Source organism: Clarias gariepinus, chromosome 2 (assembly GCF_024256425.1).
Source record: "Clarias gariepinus isolate MV-2021 ecotype Netherlands chromosome 2, CGAR_prim_01v2, whole genome shotgun sequence".
NCBI classification, from domain to species: Eukaryota; Metazoa; Chordata; class Actinopteri; order Siluriformes; family Clariidae; genus Clarias; species Clarias gariepinus.
In genome coordinates, this window is record NC_071101.1 from 7,947,133 (window position 1) to 7,961,034 (window position 13,902).

Here is a 13,902-nt window from a genome sequence, read left to right on the forward strand (position 1 = left end):
CAGGGCCCGTATTCACAAAGCTTCTTAAGCCTAAAAGTTGCTCCTGGTGACAAAATTCTAAGAAATGTCTTAGAATTATGGCATTGAATTTCCTCTTACATTTAGGACTAAATCTTAGTAAAGATAAAAAAATTCTTACATGCATCTTACGAAACATCTTAGCCCTAAAAACAGCTTCTAAATCACTTTTAGTCTAGGACTCCCAGCTAGGACTTTTTAAGCTAAGATAGGAGCTCTCTGCATGTATTCGAAGAAGCTTTGTGCATACGGGCCCAGAAGTATAGAGCAACCAGAACCCACTGAGCAACAATGCAACACAGGCCTAATGATCATTCTTTTGTTTAATAAAATCATACGAGGGGCGTTCAAATCAAACCGGGACTTGTAATGGACTTTATTGTGACATTTACAGAAGACTTCAAGCACAATACAGTAATGAGACTCTTAGTCGCAGTAAAACATTTGAACGGTGCAAACTTTAAAAAGAAGCCTGTATGTCCATCCCAGGACATGCGTTGATCATACTGCAGTCATTTAGCAAGTAAAGCACCTAATCAACCCATAACCTGTTAGCAACTAGCCCCAGAGACACATCTGTCTGTGTGAGCTGTACACATAACACCACTTGCACGTTACAGGAACTCGACTGGGAGTTATTGTCACATCCTCCGTACAGTCCTGTCCTCAGTTCAATCCATTTCCACATGTTTGGGTCATTATAGGAATTCCTGAGAGGCCAGCGCAAAAATAAAAAGCAAAATGTAACACTGAGTTAAGTGCAGTAGTGCACCAGGGGATTATATAAAGAAATGAAGGAAGTTCTTACTCTCACCTGTAAGTCTCAACTTTGTTCTGTTATTTTGCACAATCAAAAGTTTAACTCAAGCACTTGTACTAAAAAAGTGTTAAAAAAAAGTGATAGCCCTGATCTTCTGTACGACTATACATGGCTCATAATGATTTGTGAATTCAAAGCAATCCAGAGGAAAAAAAAAAAAAAAAAAAAGGATTTACACAGTGCTTTCGGTAAACCATGGCATTACAAGTGATTACAGAAATTAGCACGTTTTATGGACATTCCACCCAAAAGATATACAGACCATTTGATTCCAGTATATAGAGAATAAAAATGTAATAGACATAGAGAATAAAAATGTTAAGCATGAAAACTGAGAAAGTAATATCCAAATGTTTGGACTGAGCCAGATGTCAGTTTTAATTCCCTGAACGAACACACACACACACACACACACACACAGAATGCCATTATGGATGACCTTTACTTTTCATCAGCCGTATGATACCCAGCAAATATGTACGGGAACAGACCGAGATATGTAGCTGAATAAAAAAAAAACAGTTCCAGTGTCAAATAATCCAGCAGGATATTAAGTGAATTTATAAGAGGTATTGCGGTTGGAGTGCGATTACAGCGAAATAATCAGCGACAAGTTGGTGTGATGAAACATAGGTTTAGTTACCAGTAACATTGCTAGTTTCTCCCTAGATTGAGCTGTTTGTAGCGCAAAAGTTATCCTGTCAAGGTACATTACATTACACATCTAGCTAGTATAAGCTGTAATAATAATAAATCCTAATAAATAAGCTGTAAAAATCCTGTCAGGTTAGCTAGCAAGCCAATGTGAGTGTCAGGTAGTGATGGGAAGTTTGGATCGTTTTAGTGACTCGGTTCTTTAAATCTCGTTCATCGAATTTTAAGTCATTTAGCTCATTTCGTTCTTTTGGTCAGAAAAATAAAATAAAATAAAAGGTTGCATTTTCAATAAAAATACCTCCAACGCGTCTACATACACAAATTTTGGCTATAGTTTCAGTAATGTAAATATTACAATGCAGCTAATGACATATTATAATAAACAGAATGAGTAGCTTATCTCTTATATCTTCCAGTCTGAGTCGTTTGTTCTTTTGAATCTATTGCACTGCGCAGCATCTACGGGAGTCACGTGACAAAGGATCGACCGACTCAGGACCGAAAAGACTTAAAGGTAACAACTCATTTCTGTTTCCTGTATATAACATACGGAGGTTTTGTGATGATTTGCGCATGCGCGGCCAATAGAGAATGAACGAATCACTCTCTGAGATGACCCTTTCATCTGAGTCACGTTAAATTCTTTCAAAAAGAACGAAACGTTCATGAACGACTCATCACTAGTGTCAGGTTGTTTTTATCTAGCACTCAGTGGGAGATGCTTACAAGCTGGCAAAACAATTCTCAGTGAAGTTTATAATGATGTGCTACTATTTACTACTATTATACTATTTTAAACTTTCATCACATACATCCTGCCAGCTTAGCTCATCTAGCTAACTTAGCTAGTTCATGCTAGTTCATGATAGCACGTTAGCTAGTTAGAAAACACTCTCTAAATAGCTATGGCGAAAATAAAATTTTGTTAGAAATCAGAATTCGTTCGAACTGATTAACATTATTCAGTTTATTAAAGGTTTCAAATTTTTGATTTACAAATATACAATTAAATCTGGTTAATATGAGGTAGTATGAAATCTTTGTAGGTTCATGTTGGCTAGGTAGCCATGAGTAACATAATAAGGATTTATTCCAATTCATGCTTTTTTGGGAAGTATGCATATAAATTTTTATTTTTATCAACTAAAAAGAAACACATTTGCTAAATACAATTTTATTCCCTTTTATGTCCGTAGTGTCCATTAATGTTTTGATTGAAACTTGGCCAATTTAGGTTTCACATGAAAGGACATAAACCTGACAAAAATTATTATTCTAAAATGCTAAATTGTTCATATATGGCAACATGAATTTGACATGGTTACGGACACTACAGATTTTTTTTGCTTTTAAAACTTTTACCAAAAAAACAATAAGGAACGATTTTTACAGGTCATATGGTTCTAGAGGCTTCCACCAATTTTAGTATCAATACCTTTGCCTTTTAAATGATTATTGTTTGAAGTAAGACAGTATAACACTGAAAAATGACCTATTTGGGGCATGTATAAAATCATCTCTCCGAGATTATCTATCTATCTATCGTTCGATCTATCTATCTATCTATCTATCTATCTATCTATCTATCTATCTATCTATTCATCCATCTATCTATCTATCTATCTATCTATCTATCTATCTATCTATCTATTCATCCATCTATCTATCTATCTATCTATCTATCTATCTATCTATCTATTCATCCATCTATCTATCTATCTATCTATCTATCTATCTATCTATCCATCTATCTATCTATCTATCTATCTATTCATCCATCTATCTATCTATCTATCTATCTATCTATCTATCTATTCATCCATCTATCTAGCTATCTATCTATCTATCTATCTATCTATCTTTCTATCCATCTATCTAGCTCTCTAGTTAATGTACGCTAGCTAAATCCAAGATTATCTTATGTTTGCTATCTGAACAATAAACTTTGGGAATTCTATGTAATGAAAGATTTAATCCAAATGCCAGTGATTTCCTTTTTGCTTCTTAAAGAGAGACATTTTACAGGAAACGCATTAGCTTTTTTCTGTGTTTTTTTCATTCTAGCGTCTCTCACCTCAGTGCAGTATGTCCCAGTCTCAGTCCACCAGAAGATCGCTTTAATGACTGACCTCTGTTTTCAATTATCAGACACATTAGATTAGCTGTTGACATATTCCTCAGTGGTGAACTGAATGAGACTGGAAATAACTAAGCAGTGTGAGAAACAAGACAGACATCCTGCAGTCAAGCAGGAGGACAATGTACAGGCCTGTGGACATTACAGAGACTCCATCTCTACACAGTACATCTCAGCTAAAACAGGAAGGTGATCGTGATTCTTCTGCAAATGCTTTGAAAAGCTCATAATGCTTAAATCCATGCGTATATATCTCCGCAAGTGCTCTTGTCCAAAACAACCCACAGAAGTAATTAGTATTTCTTCATATACATATACTGTACATAGTTCCTTTTGTTAAGTCTTTTGGTGAACACACACAGTTTTATAAGTGCTCCACAAACAGAGCTTCCTTCCTTCCTTACTTCATTTCATCATTACGTGGTAAGTGTGGCTTCCATGTAGACTTACCCTCTCTGAAAGAGATCCACATTGTGAAATTTGTGCAGCTCCACAGAAAACTCCACAGTGCCCTGTACTTCAGACATCACCTATTCCATCACCTACAGGGAGACAAAAAAGGACAAATTACATCAGCTTAGCGCTTAGTAAGAACACTTTTGTCCAATCTGAGGAGGGGACGCTTAATCCTTGTAAAGGGTCAAAAGTTAACAGTTGAGACAGATCTGCGTGCCTTTGAGAAAGACAGAAGGGTGGGCTTGTTTTTGTGTTTGGAAGAAGGTTTGTGATGCATGGGACAAATGGGTGTGTCAGAGTCAGAGAGATGAAAGTGTTGATGAGTAAAGTAAATAGTCATGTTTTTGAGTGGGCGAGATGGACATAACTTTCAGGGAGACAGAAGGGGGTGCCTTTGTGTGTGATAGATGGGTGTTTATTGGTATGTGACTGATAGGTGTGTCTTTGAGGTGGACAGATGGGCATGTTGTAAATGACACTGGTGGGAGGGTATTAGAAAGAGACAGGGATGTGTCTTTGAGTGAAACAGATAGATGTGTCTTTGGATGAGTCATCTTTTATGGGTGAGGCCACTGGGTGTGTCTTTGAGTGAGACAAGTGGGTGTGTCTTTGAATGAGACTAATGGATGTCTTTGAGTTGGACAGATGAGTGTGTCTTTGAGTGAAACAGATGTGCATGGATTTGGGTAATACAGATGGGTTTGTCTTTGCGTGAGACAAGTGGGTGTGCCTTTGAGTAAGACACATGTGCATGGCTTTAGAAGAGACAGATGGGTGTGGCTTTGGGTAAGACAGATGGGTGTGTCTTTGAGTGAGACAGGTATGCATGGCTTTGGGTGAGACAGATGGGTGTGTCTTTGAGTGAGACAGATGCGCATGGTTTTGGGTGAGACGGGTGGGTGAGCCTTTAAATGAGACAGATGTCCATGTAATTGCGTGAGACAGATGTGCATGGCTTTGGGTGAGACAAATGTGCATGGCTTTGGGTGAGACAGATGGGTGTCTCTAAGTGAGACATATATGCATGGCTTTGGGTGAGACAAATGGGTGTGGCTTTGGGTGAGACAGATGGGTGTGTCTTTGAGTGAGACAGTTGTGCATGGCTTTGGGTGAGATAGATGTGCATGGCTTTGGGTGAGACAGATGTGCATGCCATTGGGTGAGACAGATGTGCATGGCTTTGGGTGAGACAGATGGGTGTGTCTAAGTGAGACATATATGCATGGCTTTGAGTAAGCCAGATGTGCATGGCTTTGGGTGAGATAGATGTGCATGGCTTTGGGTGAGACAGATGAGATTGTCTTGGGATGAGACAGATGGGTATGTCTTTGAGTCAAACAGATATGCCTGGCTTTGAGACAGAAAGATGGGTGTGTCTTAGAGCTAGACAGATGGGTATGTCTGAAAGAGACAAACTTTCTTTTTATTTTCTATATTTCTTTTTATTCTTTCATTGAAGTATAAATGAATAAAAAATAAAGTGAAAATAAAAATATAAAAACAAAAAAAAAGTATAAGTATCCTTGGTCCCAGTGGGTGTCATGCATTAGGCCACCACGAGGAAAAATTGGTAAAATACAATTAAAATTAAGGACTTAAACACATTAATATGACTTTTTTTATGACTCACATGACTTTGTGATTGTTCAAGGAATAAAATATCTTCTGAGAAACTCCTGTTTCAGAAATCCTAATCTGCCTGTCTAAAGAGCATTAAAGTGCCTTGTGTCATTACTTAGAAAGTGCGTCATTTCATCATCCCGAGAGAGAAAATCTAAGAAACGAGAAGGACGTGAATGACGTTAGGTAAAAGCTGTGAGACCAGCTGTGTGACTCTCACAGCTCTCCGCGCCTGTTGCGCTGCATTCATCATCACTGTTTGCTCATCATTACAGGCGATGTTTACCATAGCAACCCATTGTTAGCATTAGGAACGTAACAATGGCCTGGATGAAGGCAATAGCAGGAGACGAGTCTCTGATTACCCGAACACTGAGTCATCGAGGGGGATGTTTGCCCTGATCGACATGCTGGTGTCAGAAAAGCTCTGCTTCATAGCAACAGGCAAAGAGGAACACACTGATCATGGAGTGTACAGATGGACAAACAGGGTTCCAGACTGTTCTGGATTTGACGACTCAGAGATCTCAACTCTGACTGGTTTACATTTTTAATACCTTTGTCCAAATCAACAAAAAGACATCAGATTTCACACAAAACCACTCTGCATGGGAAATCAGACCTGAGATATCACACACACACCCACGCAGACTATATAGAATGTGTACAGAATAAAAAAGCGTAAGAAAAACTAAAGAAATATATGGAATATTAAAACAGATGGAATACTTAAGTATAAGAAACTCTGAGGTTTAAGGAAAACTAAAATATGAAAAATATCAAAGAGCACTGAATAATAAAGTATACAGGATACTCAAGTTTAGTAAACACTGAATTGTAGAGAATATTGAAGTGTACAGAATGCTTAATAAACTTAATATTCGAAGGTCCAAATGTGATTTTATAACTTGCAAGCAACATACATTCATGTTTAAGACAGTCTGTGAGACAGAATACATTCGAACCTAGTGAAAAAAAAATGCCACTGTTCGACTGCAATAACGCTTAAACCAAAGCAGCTTAAACGTTAAAGCAAAGTTTCGAAATACTTCCAAGTTAGTGCAAAATAAACTGCAGTGTTTGCACAAATTGGCCAAATTGTAAGTGGAGCAACTCCAACTTTCATCATTACAAAGATTTTTATGTGCAGTATAAAAAAATTCCCATGCCTAAATAAACTGATCAAACATTGATCTGACCTTAAAGGACAACACAAGACACTGTAATATCAAAACAACTTAGAAGTAGGTTGAAGGTTGGAAAACTGGAGAACTGGTGCCAGAGGAACAATCTCCTGCTGAACGTCAGCCAGACAAAGGAGTTGATAGTACTAAGCAGGAGAGGAACTACCAGACCCCCATCAAATTCAAATTCAAATTTTATTTATACACAGTACGAAATGTAGTGAAATGCATTATACGACTGCCATTGACCCTAAAAGAGAATTAAAGTTTACAAATAAGAAATAAATATAGATAAAGAATACGATAGAAATTAAATAAAAAAATTAAATTAAACTAGGAAAAAATAGAACTAAAAATAAAAGTAGAAATGTGTGCATAAAAATAGAAATATACTGTACATAGAAATATGATGTGCATAAAAATAGAATATACTGTACAAATTGGAATATACTGTACTGGGTGTGCAAATATGCGTAGAACAAAGTGTCTTTGTGCAGAGGTTATTAAAGTGACTTTGTGCACTGGTCCAGGATGAAAACGTAAACATGTAGTGTAGTTGTGAGGGTAGGTGTGCAAAGTTATTAAAGTGTCTTTGTGCAATGGTCCAGGATGTAAACGTACAACATGTAGTGTAGATATGAAGGAAGGTGAGCGTGTAATTGTCCATAGTGTTCATGGATGTAAAAAGATTGATAGATTTGATCAGTTATGAAAATATTGTGTAGTTCTGCATAGTGGTGTGGTTGTGGTTCTGCATAGTGGTGTGGTTTCGCCTGCGGGAAGAAGCTCCTCCTTAGTCTCTCTGTGTTGGCCTTCAAGGAGCGGAATCGCTTCCCAGACCGCAACAGAGTAATCAGTCTGTTATTGGGGTGGCTGAGGTCCTTCACGATCTTCCTGGCCTTGGTCAAGCACCGCTTGCTGTAGATCGAGTGCAGGTCAGGGAGCTCGATGCGGATGATGCGCTCAGCTGATCGCACCACCCTCTGTAGAGCTCGTCTGTCCTGCATGGTGCTGTTCCCGAACCAGGTCGTGATATTTCCCGTCAGGATGCTCTCTATAGTGCAGGAGTAGAAATTCCTGAGCACCTTGGAGGGCAGTCTAAAGTCTCTCAAGCGTCTGAGGTGGTAGAGACGCTGCCGGGCCTTTTTTACCACGGTGTTGATGTGACAGGACCATGCCAGGTCCTGCGTGATGTGAACACCGAGGTATCTGAAGCTGTCCACTCTCTCCACTGGGCTCCTGTTGATGACGGGGGTCTGGTAGTTCCTCACCTGCTTTGTACTGAAGTCCACTATCAGCTCCTTTGTCTTACTGACGTTCAGGAGGAGATTGTTTCTCTGGCACCAGTTCTCCAGATTTCCAACCTCCTCCAGGTAGGCCGTCTCATCGTTGTTCGTGATCAGGCCCACCACAACAGTGTCGTCAGAAAACTTGATGATGGTGGTGGAGCTGGTAGTGGCCACGCAGTCGTGGGTGTACAGAGAGTACAGCAGGGGGCTCAGAACACAACCCTGGGGGGCTCCAGTGCTGAGAGTGAGGGAGGCTGAGACATGTCCGCCCATCCTTACTGCCTGTGGTCTGCCAGTCAGAAAATTGGAGATCCACTGACACATGGATGAGCTGAGTCCCAGGTGCTCCAGCTTGGTGGTAAGCGTGGAGGGAATTATGGTATTAAATGCAGAACTGTAGTCGATGAAGAGCATTTTCACATAATTCCCCCTTCGAGTGTCCAGGTGAGTCAGAGATGTATGGAGGAGATGAGAGATTGCATCGTCCGTGGAACGGTTTGGACGATAAGCGAACTGTAGTGGGTCGAGTGTGTCTGGTAGTGAAGAGATGATGCAGTCTCTGACCAGGCGTTCAAAGCACTTCATCACTACTGAGGTGAGGGCTACAGGGCGATAGTCATTGAGGGAAGCAGGATGAGGTTTCTTTGGGACAGGAACAATGATGGACTCTTTGAAGCATGTGGGGATCACCCACTGAGATAAAGAGATGTTGAACAGCTCAGTGAACACAGGTGCTAGCTGGTCTGCGCAGGCTCTGAGGATACGGCCTGAGATGCCGTCTGGTCCTGCTGCTTTCCTGGTGTTCACTCTCTTGAAGGCTCTCCTCACGTCATGCTCGGTGATGATGAACGCGCTTCCGGTGCTGGCAGTGACTTCCTGTCTGCAGCCGTTAGCGTCGCTAGCATTAGCATCGCTAGCGTCTTTAGCTGCAGCCTCGAAGCGAGCATAGAAAGTGTTCAGCTCATCTGCCAGAGTCGCGTCCGCGTTCGTCATACCGGATATTGGTGCTTTATAATCCGTTATTGTCCTTAATCCCTGCCACAGGCTCCTAGAGTCACTCTGTTGGAGTTGTGACTCTAGTTTCCTCCCGTAGCGCTGCTTCGCCTCTTTCACCGCCTTCCGGACGCTGTATGACGCAGCCTTGTATGGTTCCATGTCCCCCGACGCGAGTCCCGTGTTGTAGGCAGCGGTGCGAGATTTCAGAGCGTCGCGGATGGTTTTATCCACCCACGGCTTCTGGTTGGGAAACGTTTTAATAGTCTTTTTTTCTACGGTATCGTCCGCTAGTTTCCCGATGAATCCCACAACCGCTTCCGTAAACACGCTGACGTCATCGTCGGAGCTGTTTCTGAACATGTCCCAGTCTGCGTCATCGAGTGCGTCCTGTAACGCGGCCACCGATTGGTCCGTCCAGCGCGCGACCTCCCTCTGAACCGGAACTTCCTGTTTCAGCCTTTGTTTGTATTTTGGCATGAGGAAGATGGCGGCGTGGTCGGATTTACCAAACGGTGGACAAGATTGTGCCTTGTAGCCGTCCTTGACCGTTGTGTAGCAGTGGTCCAGTGTCCTTTCGCCCCTGGTGGGGCAGGTGATATGCTGATAAAAGTTCGGCGCTGCGCGTTTGAGGTTGGCACTGTTAAAGTCCCCCGCCACAATAAGCGCAGCGTCCCAGTGTTGTGTTTGTTGTTGTGTGAGTGCCTCATGCAGCTCGCATAAGGCAGTGTCCGTGTCCGCTTGTGGTGGAATATAAACGGCGCTGATTATGACCGATGTAAACTCCCGAGGAAGGTAAAAAGGACGACACATGATGGACAGTAGTTCCAGGTTTGGTGTGCAGGAGCGTGTGAGAGGAACAACGCTCGCGCTGTTGCACCAGCTGCTGTTCACCATTAAACACACGCCGCCTCCCCTTGACTTCCCCGAGTCCCGTGTCCTGTCCATGCGGTGAACCGAGAAGAACTCGGCCGGCTGAATGGCGTGGTCCGGCACCGCTGGGTTCAGCCATGTCTCGGTGAAGCAGAGTAGATTGCAGTCCCGAATGTCTCTCTGGAACTTTATCCTGGCCCTGAGGTCATCGAGCTTGTTTTCCAGTGACTGGACGTTGGCGAGCAGGATGCTAGGCAGAGGTGTGCGGTGTGCACGGGCTCTCAGCCTGTTCCTGACGCCGGCTCGTTTCCCTCGGGGCCGCCGCTTCGCGTCGCGTCCTTTGTTGTCCCTCAGGATCTCACTCGGCCAGCTCGGATCCGGAGTTAAAAACGTCGAATTGTGAGTACATTGTATACCAATAGAAACAAGAGTGTCTCTATCATAACTAATGTACTCCATTGTGGTAATTTTGCCAGTTTTAAAACGCTGTAAATTAACTTAAAGAACAAAAACAAAGAAAAGGTGGTCGGAGCAGTCGTGACGGCAGCCGACCTCACCGGCGCCATCTTGAAATCATCAACAGGAGCCCAGTGGAGAGAGTGGACAGCTTCAGATACCTCTGTGTTCACATCACGCAGGACATGTCATGGTTCTGTCACATCAACACCATGGTGAAAAAGGCCCGGCAGCGTCTCTACCACCTCAGACGCTTGGGAGACTTCAGACTGCCCCCCAAGGTGCTCAGGAACTTTTACTCCTGCACCATAGATCCTGACGGCATCCTGACGGGTAACATCACACCCTGGTTTGGAAACAGCACCATGCAGGACTGACGAGCTCTACAGAGGGTGGTGCGATCAGCTGAGCGCATCATCCGCACCGAGCTCCCTGACCTGCACTCGACCTACAGCAAGCGGTGCTGGACCAAGGCCAGGAAGATCGTGAAGGACCCCAGCCATCCCAACAATGGACTGTTCTCTCTGTTGCGGTCTGGGAAGCGATTCCGCTCCCTGAAGACCAACACATAGAGACTGAGGAGGAGCTTCTTCCTGCAGGTGATACGGTCTCTAAACCAAATCAACACACAGGACTAATCATTTTCGCGTTTTTGCAAACCGCACAGAAATGGACCCTCATGGACATTATTCATCTGTGCACATACCCCAGTACACTGTAGACCGGACAATCATGGACATAGCACATTTGCACACATATTGCACATTTCTGGATATTACCATTCAAATACTTTTTTATTTCCATTTGCACATTTGCACACTTCTGGACATTTCCATTTTTATTTCCATTTAAATTTGTTATTTTGTCTTTTGTACAGATAGGGTTTATATTTCTTATATATTTTTGTCATTTTTTTAAAATTTTGTTCTACTTTCTTATAGTTTCAGCTATTTATTTCTCTCTTATTTCTTGTTAATTTTTTTTAAAAATGTCACAGGCGGTCATATAAGCATTTCAGTGCATATCGTATCGTATCGTATCATATCATATAACTGTGTATGTGACAAATAAAATTTGAATTTGAATTTGAAGTAAAAGTTACATGGTGCCTTGGGGGGTCGTTCACCATGTAACTTTTACTTCAAATTCAAATTTTATTTTATATAGCAAAATCAAGCAGGAAAAAGACAAGACATGTGAACTAGGACAGTCGGAATACAGAGCAGCCTAGTCTGAGAAATTTAACTGTGTACATTTATTTAGCACAAAAAAGCTGAGTTCAGATGAAGACACTGACCATTTATTTACACACACCTGACAGGAGACGCTGATGTCTCGACAGAAAGTTCATTTCTGTTCTCCGTTAGATAACGCACTAATGCTGGATGGGGACTTGTACTGTAACTGAACCCTACTGTGAACCAGACACCAATATTTACAATTATAAACGATATATTCAGTGTGTAAATAAATGTAAAAATGTGTAAAGTCTGGTGTGTTGTATGTGTTCGTGTGTGCAGGAGAAATGAGTCGGCCTGACAGGTTTCAATGAATCAGTCCGGGAGCACGATGATAGAAAACGGCTGTCTTGTAATGCTGTCCTGATTTCAAAAAGTCCTCAATGAGAAGAGTTTAGAGTTCAAAACAGCTCAGAGACAAAATGGCATCCATTTAAAAGCACAGTAAACACCATGCAGTGTTGTTGTCAATGTCTCACAATTTAAAGGTGCAGTCTTGCGAGAGTATGATATGGAACAAAAACACCAAAGCTGCTTTACATTGTACATTTGTGTCAAAGGTATATAAGACAAACTTGCAAACAAATCCGAGTTACGAACGTGCCAAGTAAAAACTAAGTATAAATTACGAAGTTGTGTATAAAAACAATGTATAGGGAATACTGAACTGTACAGAATACTGATGTATAGGAAATGCTTATGTATACAGTACTAAGGTCTGTGGAATACTAGACTATAGAGAATAAAGCAGTATATGTATGCAGCATGCTGAAGTGCATGGAATACTGAAGTGTATTTAACAACGGAATATAGAAAGGAAAAATGTATGGAAAACAGAAATCTCCAAAGTACTGAAGAAATTGCTATAAATCTGTAGAGAAGGGAACAAGGAGCCACATTTTACCATAAGAAGAGGTCTGGAATTAAAGCAGAGGCTGTTAATGTTTTCATTATGAGGTAGCACCTGAAGTTTAAATTTCACTTAACCACCACAGTCCCACATGCCATCTTCATTAATACTGTCTTACTGAATACATTACTCTTGGGTTGTTAGTTACCCAAATATTAACTCAACTCACCCTTTGTCCTTCTTGTTAAATAATCGAACTAATTAAAATATATAAGAGGACGCCTGATAGACTGTACGGCTCTCAGGGATTGCACTGTAAGCGGAAGTGTGATGGGGCAATAAACGCTTATCTCTTGTTTTTTCCTCACAAGCCGAACCCGGCAGCCATGCTCATATTGTTAAGATCTGCGCTCCTTTAGTAGTATGCTCCTTTAAGTTACAGTAGAAATTAGACTTCCGTTATTGACACCGGTCTCTATTCGGTCTGGTTTTACCCAAGGTTTTTCATTGAGGGTTCCTCTCTCACCCACACAGGAAACACACAGCCGATACTGTTCCTGTAAAGGTCACTGCTGTTTGTGATGATGATATGGCCGGGGTGGCGATGATCCAGCCTGGAACATGGCAGCGGTGCAGTGACATTTAGACCGAGCACCGCTTGCCAAAGAAGCACTATTTGGCCTGAGTAACCTGGCTTGTCATTTTGTCCTCTGACTATAGGAGAATGAGATGGAGGTGGTCCAGTCGTGCAACCTGATCTCATAAACGCGTACTGGTTTTAAATAGCGACTACACAGTGTACATTCATTTGAAATACATTCGTGAGATCTTCCTGGAAACCATGGTGATGTGCGTGGCCTCAGATTGTCTATCTGCGTAATCGACCCTGACGTTTTCGGTCTCTTATCTCTATTTGCTTCCAATTATTCTTTCCTATCTGTTTCTGAATCGGTTCCTCCTTCCACATTTCCCATCATGTCCATCCATTTTGATTTCTTTACTCTACATCTTGCAACAAACAGGTACTCAGCTTGACCTCCTGTCTGAGGCGTTAGCTTTTAATCTAGCAAAAGTTAAAACGCCAGAGGGATGCTTTCTGTATTTCCATCTATAGAAAAACAGTCATTTGAAAAGAATTTATTAACGTTGCTGCTGCTTTTTTTTCTGGTGGCTGTCAATGATTGATAGGTAGGTAGGTGGGTGGGTAGGTAGGTTCCTAGTGTTCTTGCATCCATATGAAAGCAATATTTGACAACAACTTGCTCTGATGTAGATCATTAATGATCTCTGCAGCTTTCCTAAACGTCAGAC

At 41.6% G+C, this 13,902-nt stretch overlaps 1 protein-coding gene across 1 annotated transcript in view; it reads right to left on the bottom strand.

Moving 5' to 3' along the window:
• fam135b (family with sequence similarity 135 member B) overlaps nt 1-13,902 on the bottom strand; it is an 80,535-nt gene that overhangs the window by 42,823 nt on the left and 23,810 nt on the right. Inside the window, exon 2 of the mRNA XM_053512403.1 lies at nt 4,083-4,174. Within this exon, the coding sequence (XP_053368378.1) occupies nt 4,083-4,159 (77 nt within the window). The 5' untranslated portion in view covers nt 4,160-4,174. The remainder of the gene's footprint in view (nt 1-4,082; nt 4,175-13,902) is intronic.